Source organism: Chiloscyllium punctatum, chromosome 5 (genome assembly GCF_047496795.1).
Source record: "Chiloscyllium punctatum isolate Juve2018m chromosome 5, sChiPun1.3, whole genome shotgun sequence".
Taxonomy (NCBI): Eukaryota; Metazoa; Chordata; class Chondrichthyes; order Orectolobiformes; family Hemiscylliidae; genus Chiloscyllium; species Chiloscyllium punctatum.
In genome coordinates this window covers 62,557,776-62,581,240 of record NC_092743.1, presented here as the reverse complement: position 1 = coordinate 62,581,240, position 23,465 = coordinate 62,557,776, and the positions used below count along the sequence as shown (strand labels likewise).

Here is a 23,465-nt window from a genome sequence, read left to right as displayed (position 1 = left end):
AATATTCCAACAGTGGCCTAACAAAATCCTGTACAGTCGTAACATGACCTCCCAACTCCTGTACTCAATATTCTGACCAATAAAAGAAAGCATACCAAATGCCTTCTTCACTATCCTATCTACCTGTGACTCCACTTTCAAGGAGCTATGAATCTGCATTCCAAGGTCTCTTTGTTCAGCAACACTCTCTAGGATCTTACCATTAAGTGTATAAGTCCTGCTAAGATTTGTTTTCCCAAAATGCAGCACCTCACATTTATCTGAGTTAAACTCCATCTGCCACTTCAGCTTATTGGCCCATCTGGTCAAGATCCTGTTGTAATCTGAGGTAACCTTCTTGGAACATTTTCTATTTAAAGTGCCTGTAAGTGACCTGAAGTATTTGAGAAGGTGATTTGAGACATTTACTAGAGAATGTTATGAAATCGTCATGAGTATGCAAGAAGACTAAGAGCTGTGGACTAGAAGATGCCAATACTATGGGGAATGCATGCATTCTGTGCCTACCACATGATATGCAGATGAAACAGAAATTGAGGAGAGGGCAAATTCTTCATCATCCTTACTATCTAGCTATGATAGGCCAGCAAAAGCACTCAGGATCTTGGTTGATCTGGCATCAGTGCTTTTTGTGTGCTGTCCTATCAAAGTTTTCCTCTGAGTTCCCTAAAGCAGTATTCAAATGCCATCATGCCCTCTGTCGAGCTGGCGCACAAATCTTCCTTTCATCCTGATCTGATTTCATCCTGGTGACTCACCACATGCTGTTCTCAATCCCATAGCCTTTCTAAACTGGTGGTTGCAAGATCTAAAAAAAAACTTTATTCATGGGATGGGATAGCTAGCATTTATTGCCCATCCCCATTTGTCCTTGAGAAGAATGTGGGGAACTGCCTTCCTGAACCACCACCATATATTTAGTGTACGTTGACCCATATACCATTTGGGAGGGAGTTATAGGATTTTGACCCAGTGACAGTGAAGGAACAGTGATGTAGTTACAAGTCAGGATGATGAGTAGCTTGGAGGGGAACTTGCAGGTGGTGGTTTTCCCATGTATCCACTACCCATGTCCTTCTAGATGAAGGTAGTCCTTGCTTTGGAAGATGCTGTCAATGGAGCTTTGTTGAATTTGTGTATCACATCTTGTAGGTGGCACACACAACTGCTATTAAGCATTAGTGATGGAGGGAGTGATTACTTGTGGATGTGGTCCCAGTTAAGTGGATTGCTTTGTCCTGGATGTGTCAAGCCTCTTGACTGTTATTGGAGCTGCACCCATCCAGGCAAGTGGGAAGTATTCCATCATACTCCTCATTTTTACATTTTAGATGGGGAACAGGCTTTTGGGCAGGGGAGGGGTCAGGAGGTGAGGGGTTACCTTACCAGAAGTCACACTTTAAGGATTTGGGTAGGCCATTTAAAGGATGACTGAAATGAGGAGAAATTTTTTCACCCACAGAGTCATGAGACTGTGGGTTTCTCTGCCAGAGAAAACGCAGTTGAAGCCAAACATTGAATGTTTTCGAGAAGTTAAATATGGTTCTTAAGGTAAAAAGGATCAAAGGCTATGGAGAGAACAGGATACTGTGAATGCTGATCAATCATGAGCATATGGAATGTATAGCAGGCTCAAAGTGCCAAAAGACTTACCCCTGCTCCTATATTCTATGTTTTTATAGCTGCAGGATTCCTAGTCTCTGACCTGTTCTTATAGTTGCAGTACTTACGTGACTCATCTACTTCAGTTTCTGGTCAATAGCAACCCCCCAGATGTTTATAGTAGGGATTCAGTGATGGTAATGCCATTGAATGTCAAGGCGCGGTGCTTAATTGTCTCCTGTTGGGATGGTCACTGAATGTTTTTTCTACTTGTAAATCCAAGCCTGGATATTGTCCAGGCCTTGCTGCATTTGGATCAGTGAACATCCTGACTTTATGATGGAGGGAAGGTCATTTATGAAGCAGCTGAAGATGGCTTGGCCTCAGACACTACCATGAGGAGCTACTGCAGAGATAGAATCCCTACAATGTCGGAATAGGTGCTTTGACCCAACACATCCACACTGACCCTCCAAAGAGTAACCCATCCAGATGCATTCCTCTATCCTAAATTTACAGCTGACAAATGCACCTAACCTACACATCCCTGAACACCATGGGCAATTTAGTATGTCCAATTTACCTAACCTGCACATCTTTGGATTGTGGGAGGAAACTGGAGCACCCGGAGGGAACCCAAGCAAACACTGAGAGAATGTGCAAACTCCACACACAAACAGTCGTCCGAGGCTGGTGTTGTGAGGCAGCAGTGCTAACCACTGAACCAACGTGCCACCATATATCCTGGGGCTGAGATGACTGACCTCCAACAAACACTACCTTTCTCCTATGTTCCAGGTATGACTCCAGACAGCGGAGAGTTTGCCCCCAATTTCCATTGATTCTAGTTTTAATAGGACTTCTTGAATACTCGATCAAATGCGGCCTTAATGTCAAGGGATATCTCCTTCACCTCATCCCTAGAATTCAGCTCTTTTGTCCATGTATGAACCAAGCCTGTAATGAGGTCAGGAGCTGAGTGACCCTGGCGGAACCCTAACCAAGCCTCAGTGAACAGATTATTGCTGAGCAGTTGCTGCTTGAAAGCACTGTTGCTGGCGCCTTCTTCATTTTACTGATGGTCGAGAGTACTGATGAGGCGGTAATTGGCCAGATCAGATTTAAACTGTTTGTTTCTGTACAAGACATATCTGGGCAACTTTGAGTATTGTGTGTTAGATTCCAGTGTTGTAGTCGTACTGGAGCAGCTTGACCAGCGTTGTGGCAAATTCTGGAGCACACATCTTAAGTACTATTGCCAGAATGTTGCCAGAGTCCACAGCCTTTCCAGTATCTAGTGCCTCTTGCAGTTTCTTGATATTACGTGAAGTGACTAGAATTGACTTAAAGCTGGCATTTGTGATACTGGGGTGCTGAGAAAGTCAAGATGATTGTTGGGTCAAATGACTGGGGTCATATGTCTGGACAAATGGTAGTTATTTAATGTGTGAAAGCAAGAATTCAGAAGGACAAGCTGGTGTAAGGGTAATGGGTATGGGGTGAGGGAGCTGAGCAAGGAAGCAGGAATTCCATGATCATGCCTTCAGCAGACCTTCATTGTACCAGAATGCAGGGTGAGGGTGAACTGGGAATTGAGAAGGACTTAGGTACGGAAAATGTTGTTACTCTCAATGTCCTCAATGGTGTCAGATTGTACAGTCCCCAGACACACTGGCAAAATGGGAATCATCTAAATCATGGCAGTGTAACTAATAGCATGTGAAGACAGGGGAATTAGACACCACACTGGAGATCTGAATTTGATACCCTATTATCTGCAGATGTTAGTGTTGCAGTACATAAGGAAGTTAAACAGTCTTAGACCATAATATCATTAGAATTATAAACAGGAGATGGCTATTTGGCCCTTCGAGCCTTCTCCACCATTCAATAGGATCATGGCTGAACTGACATTGCTCACATCCACTTTCCTGTCCTCTCTCTCCAACCCTTGATTCTTCTACTGAACAAGAATTGATCCATCTTAGCCTTAAATATACACAAGGACTCTCACAATTCTGTGTGGCAAAGAGTTCCAAAAACTCACGGTCCTCTGAGAGAAGAAATTCATCGTCATCTCGGTATTAAATTGGCACCCCTTTATTCTGAAACTCAGCCCTCTAATCTCTAACTCTCCCCATGAGGGAAACATCCTCTCATTATGTATCCTGCCAACCCCTTTAATAATCTTACAGGTTTCAATAAGATTACCTCTCATTCTTCTAAACTCTACTGAGTATAGTCTCAACCCTGTTTAATCTTTCCTTATAAGACAATCCCTCAACAAAGGGATTACCCAAGTGAACTTTCTCTGAACTGTTTTCAATTAAATAATATCCTTCCTTAAATAAGGGGACCAAAACTGCTCACAGTAATCCACATGTGATCTCGCCAGCACTTTGTACAGTTGCAGTAAGACTTCCCTACTGTTAGTAAACTTGCGGATGATACTAAGGTAGGTGGAATTGTAGACAGTGCCAAAGGATGTTGCAGGTTACAGAGGGACATAGATAAGCTGCAGAGCTGGACTGAGAAGTGGCAAATAGAGCTTAATGCAGAAAATTGTGAGGTGATTCACTTTGGAAGGAGTAACAAGAATAGTGTACTGGGCTAATGGTAAGATTCTTGGTAGTGTGGATGAGAAGAGAGATCTCAGTGTCCAGGTACATAGATCCCTGAATGTTGTCACCCAGGTTGATAGGGTAGTTAAGAAGGCATATGGTGTGTTAGTTTTTATTGGTAGAGGAATTGAGTTTCTGAGCCACGAGGTCATACTGCAGCTGTACAAAACTCTGGTGTGGCTGCACTTGGAGTATTGCATAATGTTCTGGTGGCCACATTACAGGAAGGATGTGGAAACTTTGGAAAGGGTTCAGAGCAGATTTACCAGGATGTTGCCTGATATGGAGGGAAGGTCTTATGAGCAAAGGCTGAGGGACCTGAGGCTGTTTTCATTAGAGAGAAGGAGGTTTAGAGGTGACTTAATAGAGACATACAAGATAATCCGAGGGTTAGATAGGATGGGCAGTGAGAGCCCTTTTCCTCAGATGGTGATGGCTAGCACAAGGGGACATAGCTTTAAATTGAGGGATGATAGATATCGGACAGATGTCAGAGGTAGGTCCTTTACTCAGAGTAGTAAGGACATGGAGCGCCCTGCCTGCAACAGTAATAGACTCAACTTTAAGGGCACTTAATGGTCATTCAATAAATATATAGATGATAATGGAATAGGGTGAGTTAGATAGGTTTCACAGGTCAGCGCAACATCGAGGGCCAAAGGGCGTGTACTGCGCTGTAATTTTCTATGTTCTATACTCCATTCCATTTAATTACGGCCAACATTTCACTATTCTTCCTGATTACCTGCTGCATCCTGAGTGCTAACTTTTTGTATTTCAAGCACAAATACTTCAAAGTCCCTTGTGTTACGGCTTTCTGCAATTTTGTAATGGTACTCCTACCAATGGGCCTTCAGTTCCAGACTCCAGGTATTGAATCTTTTGGCCATTGTTCTCATTCCCTTCTTGGGATATTCCTTGAGATCCACCAAAATCTTTTGTGGATCCATGGTGATTTCACTCACAGGAAGTCACAGCCACTTGCACTACCAATGCTTCCACTATGGATCCATTTGTCTGCCCTGCTTTGCCAACTCCAAGAATTTCCACTGCAGGAATTCTTTTTGTCAAGCTTTCCTTTAAAAAGTTATTCCCTTTCAAGAAAGAGCAGAAATGTGGCTGAAAAACAATGCTGCTGGGCTCTCCTGCTGGGTGTAGGTACTGCAGACAGTGTTAAGAGATAGAGATCTACATTGTAGGTGCACTAATTATTGGCACAATCAATCATTCAGATGAAAAGGGTATGCGAACACAGTATAGTTACTGACTTTGATCAGAATGGGCACAGGAATATTGCAAATTGGGAACATGAGGCCAAGTGAATTTCTATCTCTCAAACCATAAGAGCAAATATACTACTTCAGGGCACAGGAACACACAGTTACATTCGAATTTCCTATCTCTACCACCATGCTACATCTGAAACTATGCTTACATTCCTGATTCTCAGAAATTTGCAGGGCAAGTCAAAATCAACAGACAAAATCTTTCACGACTACATTAGGGAAAGCAGATTACTTGGAGCACTGAGGACTCCTTGAAAACTGGTATTAATGATCTTCTCGGTGAAAATAAAAGAATGACAGGCATGCTGCATAACTACTGCACATTATTACTAACAGTTGAGGAAGAGCAGGGACTGTTGCTGGGTGAGGTGATGGAGGTGTGCTGCATTGAGAAAATTCTGCTATGGTCAGGAAGTGACATCATGCAAATCATGTATTCACTGACATTGACAACAAGCATGCCAGACATCCTAAAAAAATTAATGCTGAATCAGAAACAGGCACGTGCCAAGTGTAACAAAAGCCAAATAACTGAAAATATTAAATTAATGGCATTAAGGAGCAACAAATCCCAAATCTAGACTGGTTCCATCTCAACTATAATCTTTTAAATTTCTATCAATTTAGGACTAGCTTGGGAGGAAAGCTGTGAAACTGGATAGTTTGGAGAGAGCTTTGCCCAATATAGAAATACAGAGGGTGGAGAGGAAACAGGTCAGATTGTTGCAGAGGGTGAGGTTGATGTGGAGCCAAGAGACAGTGGAGCTGCCAATGCAAAACCTCCTTTTTGTGCCCACAGTGGTCTACGATGACCAAATGCAGCTGAGGAACATTTGAAGGCAGGAGGAAGGAGAAAGTCAGAAGTTACACGACACCAGGTTATAGTCAAACAGTTTTAATTGAAATCAGAAGCTTTCAGAGTACAGGGGGAGGTGGGGGTTGGGGGTGGAATACAGGCTCAGAATCTATAGGTAGAAAGGTTAAAGATAATATAAATGGTGTGAGTGGAGTTTTGACAGGCTGACTAACAAGTCTTTGCAGGTGATCAAAAGTGTCAGATAGTGTGAGTAAAGTGTCAACAACTGAATAACGAGTGTAAGATTGACCTATGATCTGATTAATTGAGGCAGAGAGATAATAACAAAAAATTAAAAATAAGATTGTGCTGGAAACAAACCAAATGGCTGGATAACATGATAAGTTTAAGAGTTGCATGCCAAGGGTCTAACCAAAATGACAAGTAATCCAAAACTATACAAACTAATTAACGTACAGAGATCATAATGAGTCATCAAGGTAATGGTGTCAAAACAGGATGGTAAGGATGATTTTACAGATATAGAACAGTGTGGTGGGCTTCCATGCAGCAAGACATGAATCCGAGATCACGGTTGAGACTGTCTTCATGGGTACGGAAGTTCGCTATCAGTTTCTGCTTGGTGACTTTATGTTGCCGTGTATCTCAAAGACCACCTTCGAGGATGCTTACCCAAAGATCGGAAGCTGAATATCCTTGACCGCTGAAGTGTTCCCTGACTGGGAGGGAACATTCCTGATTGGCGACTGTTGCTCGGTATCCATTCATCCATTGTCTTTGTGTCTGCGTGGTCTCGTCAACATACAATGCCTCAGGGTATCCTTGCCTGCAGCCTATGAGGTAGACAACATTGGCTGAGTCACATGAATATCTGCCGTGTACATGGTGAGTGGTGTTCCCATGTGTGATGGTAGTATCCATGTCGATGATCTGACATTGGCAAAATTGAAGATCGTAGATGCTGGAAATCAGAGTCTAGATTAGAGTGGTGCTGGAAAAGCACAGCAGGTCAGGCAGCATCTGAGGAGTTGGAAAATCAATGTTTCTGGCAAAAGCCTGACCTGCTGTGCTTTTCCAGCACCACTTAAATCTAGACAATGATCTGACATGTCTTGCAGAGGTTGCCGTGGCAGGGTTGTGTGGTATTGTGGTCGATGTTATTCTGAAGGCTGGGTAGTTTGTTGCAAGCGATGGTCTGTTCAAGTTTTGGCTGCTTCTTGAAGGTTGACTTCACCTGACAAAGGAGCAGCGCTCTGAAAGCTTGTGATTTCAAATAAACCTGTCGGACTATAAACCCGATGTCGTGTAACTTTTGACTGCAATCTTAAATACATTAAACATATTCAATATATTCAAAGTGGGCAGGCATCCACAACAATCTCGGGTTAAAAGAAAATCCTATTGTCACAATCTCTGGAGTGAAAGCTATGTCTCCTTTATTTAGAATAGATTGCAGAATGTAAAGGAAAAGGTGAATGCGGTAATGGCAGCAGTGGCCAGTCTCTATCGGAGGATACTGTGTTGGACATCACCTGCGATATGTTATGAACCAGACCAAACACTCTCAAATATATTAAGGAGATAGCCTAGACCCTAACTTTTACCTTATTTAAAGGAAATTTAAGGTGCTGTGTCACAGGTGAAACTCAATTGGTCACACTACTCAGCTTTAAGCAAAACACACTTTATTTTTATCCTGTATTAAAAATACAAGCAAAAGAAAGAAAAAGTGATATCATTTTAACTCTGTTGGAAAACTTAACAGAACAATAGATTATTTAATCACTAAACAGAAACTGTTCCAATATAGTAACATCCCATAAATGCACCCTTGGCAAAGGCAAATACAGTAAAGCAGATTGTCTCACGTACAATTTTAACAGTGAGAGAGAATCCAAGTTTTTTTAGCTGTAACACAGAGGGAGGTGTAGCAGCTTCCACAACCAGCTTCAAAACCCTAGCAGCTGCTGAAAGCAAAACTTAAACCGTGGCACTGTGGGAACTTGACTCAACCCATGCATGTTGCTTCTATTGTTCCAACTTTAATAAAAAAACACCCAAGGCCTCACAAGGTGTTTCTTGGCTTAGAACACACCACTCATCTCTTCTGTCTCAATTTCTGCTTATATAAAAAAAATCCAGGACAAAATACATGTCTTAAAGCCATAGTATCATCACAGAAGTTGGTGTAAGTGAAGCAGCAACAAGAGATCTATGGATATCAGAATTCCCATATGCTTTTTGCATACATGTGCACATGATACCCAGGTTCGATTCCAGCCTCAGGTGACTGTCTGTCTGTGTGGAGTTTGCACATTCTCCCTATGTTTGTGTGGGCTTCCTCTGGGTGCTCTGGTTTCATTGCACAGTCCAAAGACGAACAAGTTGGGTGGATTGGCCATGATAAATTGCCCATAGTGTCCAGGGATGTGCAGTCTATGTGGGATAACCAAAGGAAATGCAGGGTGATAGGACAGGGGGTGTGGGTGTGAGTGAGATGCTCTTCAGAGGGTTGGTGTGTACTTGATGGGCTGAATGGCCTGCTTCCACACTTGAAGGATTCTGTAATAGAACTCTTCATCCATCTCTCTCACTCATGAGAGTATGGTGTCTCCCACTGAGAGTGCTAACATTTGTGGACAGCTATGTGCACAGACTACATACTATGTATGAAGCGGAGCGCACTCACCTCCAGACTATTGTTTCAACCTTGAACAATGTTGAGTACTCAGTTAGTGTGATGGCCTAAGTTATAAATGGAGCCATTACCAGTTGAGAAGGAAACACCTAGTAAGTATGAGCATACAGGTGGGCCAAAGAATGGATGGTGAGAAGTGATGGGGTTCTATTTAAGGTTAGAATTAGAATCCCTATTGTGTGGAAACAGGTCCTTCAGCCTAATAAGGCCACCCTGACCCTCCGAAGAGTATCCCACCCTGACCCATTCCCCTACATTTTAACCCTGACTCATGCACCTATCCTATACATCCCTGAGCATTTATGGCAATTTAGCTTGGCCAATTCACCTAACCTGCACACCTTTGGATTGTGGGAGGAAACCAGAGCACCCAGAGGAAAGTCCACACAGACACAGGGAGAATGTGCAAACTCCACACAGACAGTCACCCAAGGCTGGAATTGAACCCAGGTCCCTGGTGCTGTGAGGCAACAGTGCTAACCACTGAGCCACTGTGCCACCTACATGTTACCCTGACTCTAGCTTGTATTTTGCTTCCCTCAATGATGATAGGTTGCTCCTTCAAAGATGCAGGTGGCATACTTTGGCATTGGCCCCCAAAAGAGTCCTGCATCCTACCCACCAGGCACCTTACCTCCTGTAACCCTAACCACAAGGCAATGTATCCCACTTGTTACCTGACCTATCCTGTACTTTACCCCTCCCCCATTTGGGATTCTACCACCCTGCACTCTAATCTCACACTTCCTTTATGTTTACCCTTAGACAGCAGCTGTCCAAGTGTCTGTCTATGATTCAGGATCTTTAATTTCCAATACAGCAGCCGACCGCTGTGGAAAAGGGCAACATTTTGCCTCCCCCCCAGTAGTTCTATGTTGTAAAAGCACTGTCAGAATGGAGTATGACTCTGTTTTCTGAAGAAGCCCTGATCACATCTCCTGCCAGAAATACGGAACTCTTTCCTTTCATAAAAGAGAAGGATTGGAGCAGCAATTTGTGTGAAATTGCCACTCCTCAGAAAACTCAGCCTCAATGTCTCAAGGGAAGACCCACCAAGTACAAAATTTAATGGTAAAACATATAAAAAGATAGGTGACAAGTCGTTGGATTGGACAGAATATAAAGAACAGGAAAGAATGACGAAAAGATTAATAAATTGGGAAGAATTAGATATGACAGCAAGCTAATTTGAAATATAAACGTAGATACTAAGCATTTCTCTCAATATTTATGAGCATCAGTCCTACAGAAAGTGGATCTGGGGAAATAACAGTGGAAAATAAGGAGATGGCAGCTGAATTAAACAGGAATTTTGCATTATTGTTTTTATCAAAAAGTGTGGCACTGGTAAGGCACAGCAGAACAGGCAGCACTGAGGAGCAGAAGAATTGACACTTCACAACAGTGTCACAGCACTTAATGTTTCTCGTTCATACTACTGGGACTCAGGTTTTGCACCTCCTGCTGCAGCAAGGGAAGGTGCTGAGAGTGGAGGGTGGGTTGGCGGTGGGCATGGACCTAACGAGGGAACTTCGGAGGGAACAATCTCTGCAGAATGTTAATGGGGTGAGGAGGGAAATATATCTCTGGTGTTGGGGTCTGATTGTAGGTGGCAAAATGGCGGAGAATAAATCGCTGTATCCAGAGGTTGGTGGGGTGGAAGATGAGGACCAGGGGGTTCTATCCTTGTTGTGGTTGGAGAGGTAGGGTTCAAGGGCATAGGTGCAGGAAATAGAAGAGGTGTGCTAGAGATGTTAAGCAACAGTGGGTAAGTTTGAGTCACACTTTGCAACAGTTAAAATTAGCAAGAAATACTTTCTTACTAGTTTCCAGAAAGAAAAAGAAATTAAATTTTAAATTGGATGAGTGAGAATATTGTGAAGATTAACCCTGCAAGAAGTTTCACTTAAATAAAATCTTTATGACATTTTATGATTTGCAAATTAAAACTACAGGGAGCCACATTAATCATTGAAAACTAATCAATTACATTGAAGTGATATTCAGTAAAGCAGCAGTGGGTGATGAAGCTTCATTTCATAGGAAGTCAGTGTTAGCAGGATAAAAGACTTCCTGTGGCTTTAATTCAATATTGGACGATCAACACCTTTACAAAGTAGAGGAACATGGATTAAAATGATGGTGGGTTAATAATTTGAAGTCATGCATTTGTAAATAATGGATAATTCTGCTATCAAATCAATCTGCTGAAGCAATATTTGCATATGGACAGTTGTCAAGTTTTTACAGTAGGGAAAGAGGTCTTTTGAGTCCATTGTGTCTACACCAGTCAGGATAGTTTAGATTAGATTACTTACAGTGTGGAAACAGGCCCTTCGGCCCAACAAGTCCACACCGACCCGCCGAAGTGCAACCCTCCCAGATCCATTCCCCTACATTTAACACTTCACCTAACACTACAGGCAATTTAGCACAGCCAATTCACCTAACCTGCACATTTTTGGATTGTGGGAGGAAACCGGAGGACCCAGAGAAAACCCATGCAGACATGGGGAGAATGTGCAAACTCCACACATAGAGTCGCCTGAGGCGGGAATTGAACCCAGGTCTCTGGCACTGTGAGGCAGCAGTGCTAACCACTGCACCACCGTGCCACCCACAAACATCTATCCATTCTAATGGATCAAACATCTATCCATTCTAATCCCATGTGACCATACCTGACAGGTTATCTGACCCACGATGTCCAAGTTTATGTTCTGCTTTCGAAGGCTAAAATGATGATTGGTAGTATTGCCAAATATATGCAACAGATTCAAATAATATAGCTTTCTGTCAACTATTTCAAGTGAAATACACATTCAAGATTAATCTTGCATTAAACCTGTCACAGGGATCTGTTAAATTAATTCATGAAAGCAAATAGAAAGCATGGTGTAAACTTTTATCAATACGAAAAAATGTCTAATTCATTCCTAATGTATTCACCTCCACTATAGTTACTTCAAGACCAGTCAAAAAGTAATGAGAGTTAGCCTTAAGTAGTAATTCCTATAAATTTTACTGGTTATGGGAACAATTGACTTCAGAGTAGTCGGTATGTTTGAAAGAGCTGTAGCAATTTATGGAAATAAGTATTCAGAATTATCTTTGTAAATTAATAATTCAAAGTCACTGCCAGATGCACACTTACATTATTAAACGTTGTTAGGCTAAAAGGGAATCGAGATGGAGTGGAGAAAGTTGAAGCTCACAGGAATTGTAATTCTATTTCGGAAGGACATGAATCATTGTTCTGGAGGAGCTTTGATTCTGATGCTTGAGTGAATGCCTGTCAGAGAAGGAGAATGATAAATAGCAGCTCACTTATGACAAAATCTAGATAAATCGTGATAGAATGGCAGGAGTAGGATTGATGGTCCAAACAGCGAGGCAGATAAAGAAAACTTCATCAGCAATTCTGTAGTGTATTGACGTAGCTGTTTGGTATGATATTGTGATGAGACTTGGTGATGTGTATGCTCAGGCAGGTTGTAACAATATTTGCTAGGATGCTATTATTGCCAATGTGTTCATGGTACATGACTAAGAAATGAATTACTTCCTGGATACTATAAAAGGAATAATCTAGTCTTCAAAAAACATTGTTCAAGATCATATCTATAAGAGCAATTATTATCCCTCACCAGGGTAATGCATTGAAAATCAAACCCTCCCTAGTAACTATCAGTGATGGATTTTGATGCTGGTCTTGTCTATATCCAAGCCACATTTTCTGGACCTGTTTCTGATAATGTTTGGAAACACCACCAGTTCAATGATCTATTTGGGATGAAGATAATACAAATCAGATTTTGATTAAAATTACGTAACATTAAGTCTGCCTCATTCTGAGTGCCTCAGAGATAAGATGATCCTGTGTACCCTTCATATAAGTAGTTGGGAGAAGTCACACCCAGAGTGAGATACAGCCTGTAATGCTGGAAATTCTGTTCCAAGTGCTGTTTGATGGTGAGTAACCTAACTTGGCAACAGGATGGGATCCAGATAGAATGTCCAAAAGGGTATGAAAAAAACCCGAGAAGAATCAACATTACAGGCTAGTTAAAGTACAAGGGAGTTAGACATGGTTGAAAGGCATTGATTATAGTGCTACGAGTTTGACAAACAAGGCAGATGAGATGAGGATACAAATTAAAACATGGGAGTATGTTGACATTGCTATCACTGAGATATGGTTGAGAGAGAGAGGCAGGACAGCAAAGGAGGCAGAAGAGGAGGAGATGTCCCACTTATGTTCAGGGAACTTATTACAGCTCCAAAAACTCCTAAAATAAACCCATATGAACTAAATGCCTCACCTTCATGGTTGGTAGCTGCCAGGGAGAATCTCGCCTTCTGGGTATGTTAAAGGTGCATACACACCTACATTCTACTGCCCTATCCATCGTTCGCAGAACTATAAACATAACAGCAGATTGGCAGAAAACCTGCTGTACATACTCGACAACCACTGATGAAGGAGCAGCGCTCCGAAAGCTAGTGCTTCCAAATGAACCTGTTGGACGATACCCTGGTGTTGTGTGATTTTTTAACCTTGTAAAAGTAATATGAAGAGCTGATGATAGTTACATGGAGCAAGTTTAAATGCTGTGTCAACTGGGATGAGTTTGCTTCAGGTAAAGTGTAATAAGGGAATCTGAGTCAGGTGTATAAAATAAATCCTATTATTCTAGTTATGTTTGAGTCTGATTAATTTCTCTGGCAAGCATCTGTTGCTAAAGTAACACTCATAATTAATATATTCCATTTCATTTTTCTAAGGTCTTGCATGAAGTATTTTACACCTGATTTTACATTCATATCATTGGTACCTGCATCAGCACTGGCAGTGTGAAATATTTTATAAATATCTGTGAAGAAATATATTATTGTTGAAAGGATTTGAACATTTTGATTCTTGGCTCAGAGAGAGAGAAGCTGCTCACTCATTACCTCCACCAGCAGGTTTTTATTTATAAAGCATGTTTAACATTTAAAACAAAACCTCTCAGGGTGTTTTGTAAGGGCATTAATGAGGCAAAGTTTAGCACTCAGTCACACAAGGAGACATCAAGATTACCAAAAGCTTGAACAAAGAGATTGATTTGAAGAAAAGCTAATGCAGGAGAATTAGTCATTCCCAGTGAATGGTTCATCATTTGTGTGATTCAGTACAAACAAATCTGCCTCCTGCACTATTACATGCATTGGTCATAATCAGGAGCCTGCGTTATGGTTATACAACATGTTGTCTCTTAGTAGCCTATGGTTGAACCTTGACTTTCCTGATCTAATATTTTCTAACAGGGTGATTAATGAATACGAAAAGCACAGAATGACAGGAAAATCAATTTATCCTCTGAATTCAAAGGAAAGTTTGAACTTCATTTTCTGCTGTACGTGGTTTTTATTTGAAGCTGTTTTTCTGTTTTCAGAATTACCCGCTGAATCATTTGATCCTGCTGGCATTGATCTGACTGAGTTAGTCAGTCAAATGATAAACAGAACACTTGAAGGTAAAGATTTTGGTCAATTTATGTTCTTGGGAAAAGGCAGATAATTCATGATATTTGTTTTTGAAACAATCAAATATCAATAGGCAAGACATTTATTAGTAATTCATGTTAAAATGAGAATTAGTTCATCTTTCTAATTAAATGCTACGATTAAGTTAAGACTTGGATTTGTTCTGTTGTCAAGATCAGTATTCGTTAATTTAAAAAAAGCATCAAGTCATATCAAGTAGAAATTGGTTCATTAGATGCTCTGGTGTCTTTAAATAAGAAAAACCATGTGGGCTTTAAAACATGAAGCTTCCAACAGGATGCAGAGCAGAAGCAGGAGGTAAAATAGACTCAATATTAATATAAATTAACATGTAACATTTCACAAAATTTAAGATAAACAAAATAACATTTCTAAAACTTTGAAGTGAGGCAGGGATTGAACTTAACGTCAGAAAAATTACTTAAAAAATTAAAGTTACGCTGGCTCGGGAATCTAATGTTACATGATGTTTCTGTTTATAAAATAAGTCTCCATAAACATTGGTTGCTTATTATAAACCTGGGCATCAGAATTTATAATGAGAAATAATTGACAAGGTTTGACAAAAATATAACAGGCAGATGGGAATTATACATTTCTTTTAATATATCCTAGGTAACCATTTACATTCAGGGTTAAATATTGATCATATCTTCATATACATGCTTAGCACAAATATCTGTTTTAATTCTACTTTCAAATTATTCATAGGAGATCAACAATTCTTCTCTTTGCTGAGTGTCACTACCCATAGTTCCTTTGCACTTCATAAGGTGTCAATTCTCATTTATAACAGTAAGTACTCACTCACAATGTTTCATTGTACTTTGTCAGAATTTCCTTCACTGTTGTGAAAACTGTAGTGACATTGACTGACATCATTATTCATTTACCTGTAGTTTCCAGCTTCTGGAAGATTGATCCCTCTATTTTCCCAATGAGATACTGCTACTGCTTAAACAACAGAACAAATGACTTAACAGGTGAGTGCTTTGTGCCCACAGAAACATTCCTTTTGCACAAAGAAGATCAGAACATAATAGGTCTTAAATTACAAATCTTAAAGTGAACAAAATTAGGTATAAGTCTACAGCTTTTGCTCCAGTAGAATTGTGGAAGATTTATGGCACTTAATTGTCTGTGAGTCAGGAGGAGATTTAAATGATGTAGATCCCAGATAACATTTTAAAACCTCCAGCTCACTCATCAGTCATTTGCAAGCTGTACTTATGGCTCATATATTCTGAGCAAAGTATTCATGTACAGTCCAGACATATTGACGATAGTGTCTCAGCAATCAGAGAAAATAAGACAAGTATTTTCTATAATAAGTGCTTGTATGGTGGTCTGGAATTTTGGGGTCTACGTCACACGAGTAGTCCAGCATCTACATGCAGTGGGGTCGGGTGGCCATGATATTGAGTAAGAATGGGGCATTCCTAGCCCTCCCTCCTGATATTACATTTCATCATTTTCTGTTGTGCTTAGGATACAAACTTCTCAATTATTCAAACTCCATAATTTAAATTCAAACAGAATCTTATAGCTTCTGCTGAGGGCTTTCACCCCATCATGATAGTGTCAGTACTTAGAAAAAATTAGTCCCACTCCCTGGTGCTTCCCCTAAATCCCTGCTAAAAGTTTGTTTTCAAATATGCATTCAATTCCCTAAATGGTGAATAATGTTCTTCTGTTCATCCATGATTCTATAAGTTGACTAATAGATTGAGGGTGGTCTTATGGTACAGTGGAGACTGTCAAATACCTGGAAGCTCTGGGTTGAAATCCCACTTCTGACTTTGTGGCCAAGGAAAGTGTGTTCATAACATGGCCAGACAGGTTGAGTGGCAACCTGTGAGCCTTCAAACATACCTGGAAAGAGCAGAAGTGATTCCTGGTCAGCCATGAGATGGAAAGAAAGCTTCAATCTCTACCATCACTGTTATGCTTGTGGAAGTTTTTGAATGGCCATGCTGTATTAAATTGGTGCCAAGAGTTGAATTTCCAATCTGTTTTGTGTGTCTGGGTTGCGCCTCTTTATACTACAATGCTGGAGAGGGTGGTGTCATAATTCAGACCAGTCTTTGAACAGAGAACTGAAGAAGAGAGTATTGTGCAATTTTACAAATATAAGTACTCTTACAATTCCATTAAACTCAGTCCTGGCTGTGATGTTTTAACTCTTTATTGGTCACTGGATAGTCAGTAAGGAAAAGCAAATTGATTAATTTAAAATGGTGTTGTTCCAGCATGCAATAGCAACAATTGATGACTGTATAGAAATATTCTATGTCTTGCTATTTTTACAGATTTCACTGCCGTTGTAGTTGACTTTGTGGGAAATACTACCAGCTTCTTCAAGGAGATTTTTAAATCTAGCTCCATTCTCTATGGTATGCTATATTTATTAATTATTATCATTTTAAACATATTTAACCAAAACTTAAGTTGTTACTTCCTGGTTACTTTTGAACCTAAGGAGATATCTGGAAGAATACTAGCTTGGGCATTGGGGAGACTGTTCATATTCTTGACATGGGGGAAAGCTAGTGATCCTAACCACAGAGGATGGGTTTGGTTATCCCTGCATGTTTAGAAATTAATTTTATTTTTGCCATTGCAACATGTTTGTTAAGAATGATAAGAGCAGAAGTGAAACCTTCAGGGGTAATTCTCATTGTTGGCCTGGGTAGGAGATTGGTGGGAATGTGTAGCTGCCAGAGTTTCCTTTCAGAATCTTCAAAGCAAAAGAAAACTGTGCGGAACAGCAATTTATTACTGCCATTTTCCCACCCACACTGTAAGCTGATATCAACAATGTAAGCTAACACGTGGTTAGTGGATAAGAGAAAGCTTGCAACACTTGGATAAGTAATATCAATTTTTGGAGCACTAACAATAATACTTAAAGGAGAAGGTGCAGTCTCGCCCACTGGCTGGAATGCTGGTGAGAGCTCCATGTCATCTAACTGGACAGAAACAGGTCTTCCACAGGATCAAGGTCCTCAGGGACAGAGGTCCTGCCCACGGAGAGCCACTGCAAATCAGAGGCCATTTGCTCTGTTGAATGACAAAGCCATCAGGGATGTGGTGGCTGCTGCCAGTACCACACCTACTTAAGGCCTATTGTTGCAACTGGCACCCTGGCCATAGGGACGATGGAAAGGGAGTTGTGTGGGTAGGGGTTACAGGGTGAAGATGGCAGCAAGAATAGACATGTGGTTTGAGAACCCTCAACTTTTACAAATGTCAGGTTACTAACTCAAGCTTGAACGAGGAACTCATCTCTCTCCAGATGCTCCCAAACAACTTCACATATCTTGCTTTTTGTGTTCCCCATATTAACTGCTTACATAGTGGCCTCAATTGATGGCATGTTGGGAAAGCCATTCATAAGCCCTCCTGCCACAAGCATAATTAGGGCAGAGGGGAGAAGGTGTTCAGGTTCCCAGACACCATCCTCCCACCTGATAAAACAAGTCTCCAAACTGACCATGAAGGAGGGCACTAAATTTTGTGTGATCCAAGAATAACAACTGTGCCACTTGCACATGACTGTGAGTCACATCACAAACCATTTTGGTGAGAGCACGCAGTTAGCTCCTGCCAGACATAAACAGAAAAGGAACATCATAACATCAATAATTGTGTAGCACCAACTTGTCATCAGCAATGTGGCCTTTGAGTTTAACTCTCCAACTAACACACTCCTTAAATAAATATGGCTGCAAATGCATTCAGCAGGAAGTACTTGCCCACAAACTCCATGAAAAGTTATTAATGATTGTTTTCAAGATGGATGTTGATGATTACTGTTAGTTATTGTCATATTTTACAAGGACTTGGTTTAAACCCAAATTTGTTAAAGTCATTCAAGGTGTCTGCAAAAACCAATTTCTCCCAGACACCTTCAGGAGACTATGTTCCCTTTGGAATACAACATGACAAGACAGAAAGACCAGAGGCTACACAAAACTGGTCAAGATGCTAAAAGGTGGAGGTGGGAAGAAAGGTTCTCAGCAGGATGTCATATCAACTAATGTTCTAAAGAATGATTCTCCATCTAAACTTCTGAAACCTCTATTTCTGATAGGATGTCCTGGCTGAAATCTGCCATCTGTTGTAGCCACAATTGTTGCCTCAGGGCAGAAAAAAGGGCATTATTTCCAATGGCTGTGAAAATGAATGGCTGTGCTTCAGGTTCCTTCCAGACTAGAGCCACAGGTGTTAGAGGGGTGTCACTGTCACTATTCAGAGAGAGATGGTTATATTTCAGTCGTTCATTCCCCAAAGGTAACAGCATTGTGAGCAGAGGTTCAGGAGAATTGCGGATTTCTCCAGCTTGTCAATTTCCATTACTTTTTGGGCACTGCATGTTAATTCTGGGATGCACCACAAACAGAAAGGATTCCACTCACTGCCGTGGCAGATGGTGGAATTAGAAGTAAATTTAAAAATATCTGGAATTAAATGTCAACCATTATTGATTATTGTAAAAGCTTAGCTGGTTCACTAGTTATCCCTTATGGAAGGAAAACAGACATCTCTGTGTGGTTTGATTTATACATGACTACAGACTCAGCACAATGTGGCTGACTCTTAACTGTTCTCTGTAAAGGCCTGGCAAACCCCTCTGTTCAAGTCCATGAGGGATGGACAACAAATGTTGGCCCAGCTAACAACGCACACATCCTACAAATTAATAAAAACCACAGGAGGAGGTCATAGAGTCATAGAGTCATAGAGTCATAGAGATGTACAGCATGGAAGCAGACCCTTCGGTCCAACCCATCCATGCCGAACAGATATCCTAACCCAATCTAGTCCCACCTGCCAGAATCTGGCCCATATCCCTCCAAACCCTTCCTATTCATATACCCATCCAAATTCCTTTTAAATGTTGCAATTGTACCAGCCTCCACCACTTCCTTTGGCAACTCATTCCGTACACGTACCACCCTCTGTGTGAAAAAGTTGCCCCCAGGTCTCTTTTATATCTTTCTCCTCTCACCCTAAACCTATGCCGTCTAGTTCTGGACTCCCCCACCCCAGGGAAAATACTTTGTCTATTTATCCTATCCATGCCCCTCATAATTTTGTAAACCTCTATAAGATCAGCTCTCAGCCAATGAGGCTCCATGGAAAACAGCCCCAGCCTATTCAGCCTCTCCTTATAGCTCAAATCCTCCAACCCTGGCAACATCCTTGTAAATCTTTTCTGAACCCTTTCAAGTTTCACAACATCTTTCCAATAGGAAAGTGACCAGAATTGCACGCAATATTCCAACAATAGACAATAGGTGCAGGAGTAGGCCATTCTGCCCTTTGAGCCTGTACCACCATTCAATATGATCATGGCTGATCATCCTTAATCTGTATCCTGTTCCTGCCTTATCTCCATAACCCTTGATTCCACTATCCTTGAGAGCTCTATCCAATTCTTTCTTAAATGATCTAGAGACTGAGCCTCCACTGCCCTCTGGGGCAGAGCATTCTACACAGCCACCACTCTCTGGGTGAAGAAGTTTCTCCTCATCTCTGTCCTAAATGGTCTATCCCAAATTTTTAAGCTGTGTCCTCTGGTTCAGCACTCACCCATCAGCGGAAACATGTTTCCTACCTCCAGAGTGTCCAATCCTTTAATAATCTAATATGTCTCAATCAGATCCCCTTTCAGTCTTCTAAACTCAAGGGTATACAAGCCCAGTCGCTCCAGTCTTTCAGCGTAAGGTAGTCCCGCCATTCCAGGAATTGACCTCGTGAACCTACGCTGCACTCCCTCAATAGCCAGAATATCTTTCCTCAAATTTGGAGACCAGAACTGCACACAGTACTCCAGGTGTGGTCTCATTGGGGCCCTGTACAGCTGCAGAAGAACCTCTTTGCTTTTATATTCAATCCCTCTTGTTATGAAGGCCAGCATGCTATTAGCCTTCTTCACTACCTGCTGTACCTGCATGCTTACCTTCATTGACTGATGTACAAGAACACCCAGATCTCTCTGTACTGCCCCTTTACCTAAATTGATTCCATTTAGGTAGTAATCTGCCTTCCTGTTCTTGCCACCAAAGTGGACAACCATACACTTATCCACATTAAACTGCATCTGCCATGCATCTGACCACTCACCTAACCTGTCCAGATCACCCTGTAATCTCCTAACATCCTCCTCACATTTCACCCTGCCACCCAGCTTAGTATCATCAGTAAATTTGCTAATGTTATTACTAATACCATCTTCTATATCATTAACATATATTGTAAAAAGCTGCGGACCAAGCACTGATCCCTGCAGTACCCCAACAGTGGCCTAACCAATGTCCCGTACAGCCGCAACATGACCTCCCAACTCCTGTACTCAATGCTCTGACCAATAAAAGCAAGCATACCAAACGCCTCCTTCACTATCCTATCTACCTGTGACTCCACTTTCAAGGAGGTATGAACCTGCACTCCAAGGTCTCTTTGTTCAGCAACACTCCCTAGGACCTTAACATTAAGTGTATAAGTCCTGCTAAGATTTGCTTTCCCAAAAAGGAGCACCTCACATTTATCTGAATTAAACTCCATCTGTTACTCCTCAGCCCATTGGCCCATCTGGTCAAGATCCCGTTGTAATCTGAGGTAACCTTCTTCGCTGTCCACTGCACCTCCAATTTTGGTGTCATCTACAAACTAACTAACTGTACCTCTTATGCTCGCGTCCAAATCATTTATGTAAATGACAAAAAGTAGATGACCTAGCACCCAGCATCCTTGTGGCACTCCACTGGTCACAGGCCTGCAGTCTGAAAAACAACCCTCCACCACCACCATCCACCTCCAGCTTTGAGCCAGATCTGTATCCAAATGGCTAGTTCTCCCTTTATTCCATGAGATCTAACCTTGCTAATCAGTCTCCCATGGGGAACCTTGTCGAATGCCTTACTGAAGTCCATATAGATCACATCTACCACTCTGCCCTCATCAATCCTCTTTGTTACTTTTTCAAAAAACTCAATCAAGTTTGAGAGACATGACTTCCCACACACAAAGCCATGTTGACTATCCCTAATCATTCCTTGCCTTTCCAAATACATGTACATCCTGTCCCTCAGGATTCCCTCCAACAACTTGCCTCCACTGACGTCACGCTCACTAATCTATAGTTCTCTGGTTTGTCCTTACCACCTTTCTTAAACAGTGGCAGCACGTTAGCCAACCTCCAGTCTTCCGACACCTCACCTGTGACTATCGATGATGCAAATATCTCAGCAAGAGGCCCAGCAATCACTTCTCTAGCTTCCCACAGAGTTCTCGGGTACACCTGATCAGGTCCTGGGGATTTATTCACCTTTATGCGTTTCAAGACATCCAGCACTTCCTCTTCTGTAATAGGACATTTTGCAAGATGTCACCATCTATTTTGTTACTTTCTATAACTTCCATATCCTTTTCCACAGTAAATACTGATGTAAAATACTTGTTTAGTATCTCCCCCATTTTCTGCGGCTCCACACAAAGGCTGTCTTGCTGATCTTTGAGGGGCCCTTTTCTCACCCTGGTTATCCTTTTGTCCTTAACGTATTTGTAAAAGCCCTTTGGATTCTCCCTAATTCAATTTGCCAAAGCTATCTCATGTCCCCTTTTTGCCCTCCTGATTTCCCTCTTAAGTATACTCCTACTTTCTTTATACTCTTCTAAGGACTCACTCAATCTATCCTGTCTATACCTGACATATGCTTCCTTCTTTTTCTTAACCAAACCGTCATTTTCTTTAGTCATCCAGCATTCCCTATGCCTACCAGCCTTCCCTTTCACCCTGATAGGAATATACTTTCTCTGGATTCTTGTTATCGCATTTCTAAGGTGTCCCATTTTCCAGCCGTCCCTTTACCTGCGAACATCTGCCCCCAATCAGCTTTTAAAAATTCGTGGCTGATACCGTCAAAATTGGCCTTACTCCGATTTAGAACTTTAACTTTTAGATCTGGTCTATCCTTTTCCATCACTATTTTAAATCTGTTAGAATTATGATCACTGGCCCTAAAGTGCTCCCCCACTGATACCTCAGTCACCTGCCCTGCCTAATTTCCCAAGCGTAGGTCAAGTTTTGCACCTTCTCTAGTCAGTACATCCACATACTGAATCAGAAAATTGTCTTGTACACACTTCACAAATACCTCTCCATATAAATCCTTAACACTATGACAGTCCCAGTCAATGTTTGGAAAATTAAAATCCCCTACCATAACCACCCTATTATTCTTACAGATAGCTGAGATCTCCTTACAAGTTTGTTTCTCAATTTCCCTCTGACGATTAGGGGGTCTATAATACAATCCCAGTAAGGTAATAATCCCTTTCTTATTTCTCAGTTCCAACTAAATAATTTCCCTGGATGTCTGTCCAGGAATATCCTCTCTCAGTAATGCTATCCTTTATTAAAAACGCCACTCTCCCTCCTCTCTTGCCTCCCTTTCTGTCCTTCCCGTAGCATTTGTATCCTGGAACATTTGTATCCTGGATGCCAGTCCTGCCCATCCCTGAGCCATGTTTCTGTAATTGCTATGATATCCCAGAGGAAATGAACAAAGTAGAGACTGGAAGAGAGGAAGCAACCTAAATCTAGACAACTCAACTGACTGTTCTATTAATAAATCATTTCTACTTTTTCAAAAATTTCACTCATGGATACGGGCATCGCTGGCTGGTCAGCATTTATTGCCATCCCCTGGCTGCCCTTGAGAAGATGGTGATGAGCTGCCTTCTTGAACTGTTGCAGTCCATTTGCCGTAGGTAGGAAATTACATAGGGAATTCCAGAAATTTTACCCAGTGACAGTGAAGGAAAGGCAGGATGGTGAGACTGGAAGGAAAACTTGAAAGTGCTGGTGTTCCCAGGTAACTGCT

General features: G+C 41.4%; 1 protein-coding gene across 1 annotated transcript in view; it reads left to right on the top strand.

Annotated features, from left to right (window-relative positions):
* LOC140476743 (HERV-H LTR-associating protein 1) overlaps nucleotides 1–23,465 on the top strand; it is a 59,769-nt gene that overhangs the window by 11,066 nt on the left and 25,238 nt on the right. The window contains exons 4-7 of the mRNA XM_072569558.1: nucleotides 14,463–14,543; nucleotides 15,286–15,369; nucleotides 15,474–15,557; nucleotides 16,884–16,967. Coding sequence (XP_072425659.1) covers nucleotides 14,463–14,543; nucleotides 15,286–15,369; nucleotides 15,474–15,557; nucleotides 16,884–16,967 — 333 coding nt within the window. The remainder of the gene's footprint in view (nucleotides 1–14,462; nucleotides 14,544–15,285; nucleotides 15,370–15,473; nucleotides 15,558–16,883; nucleotides 16,968–23,465) is intronic.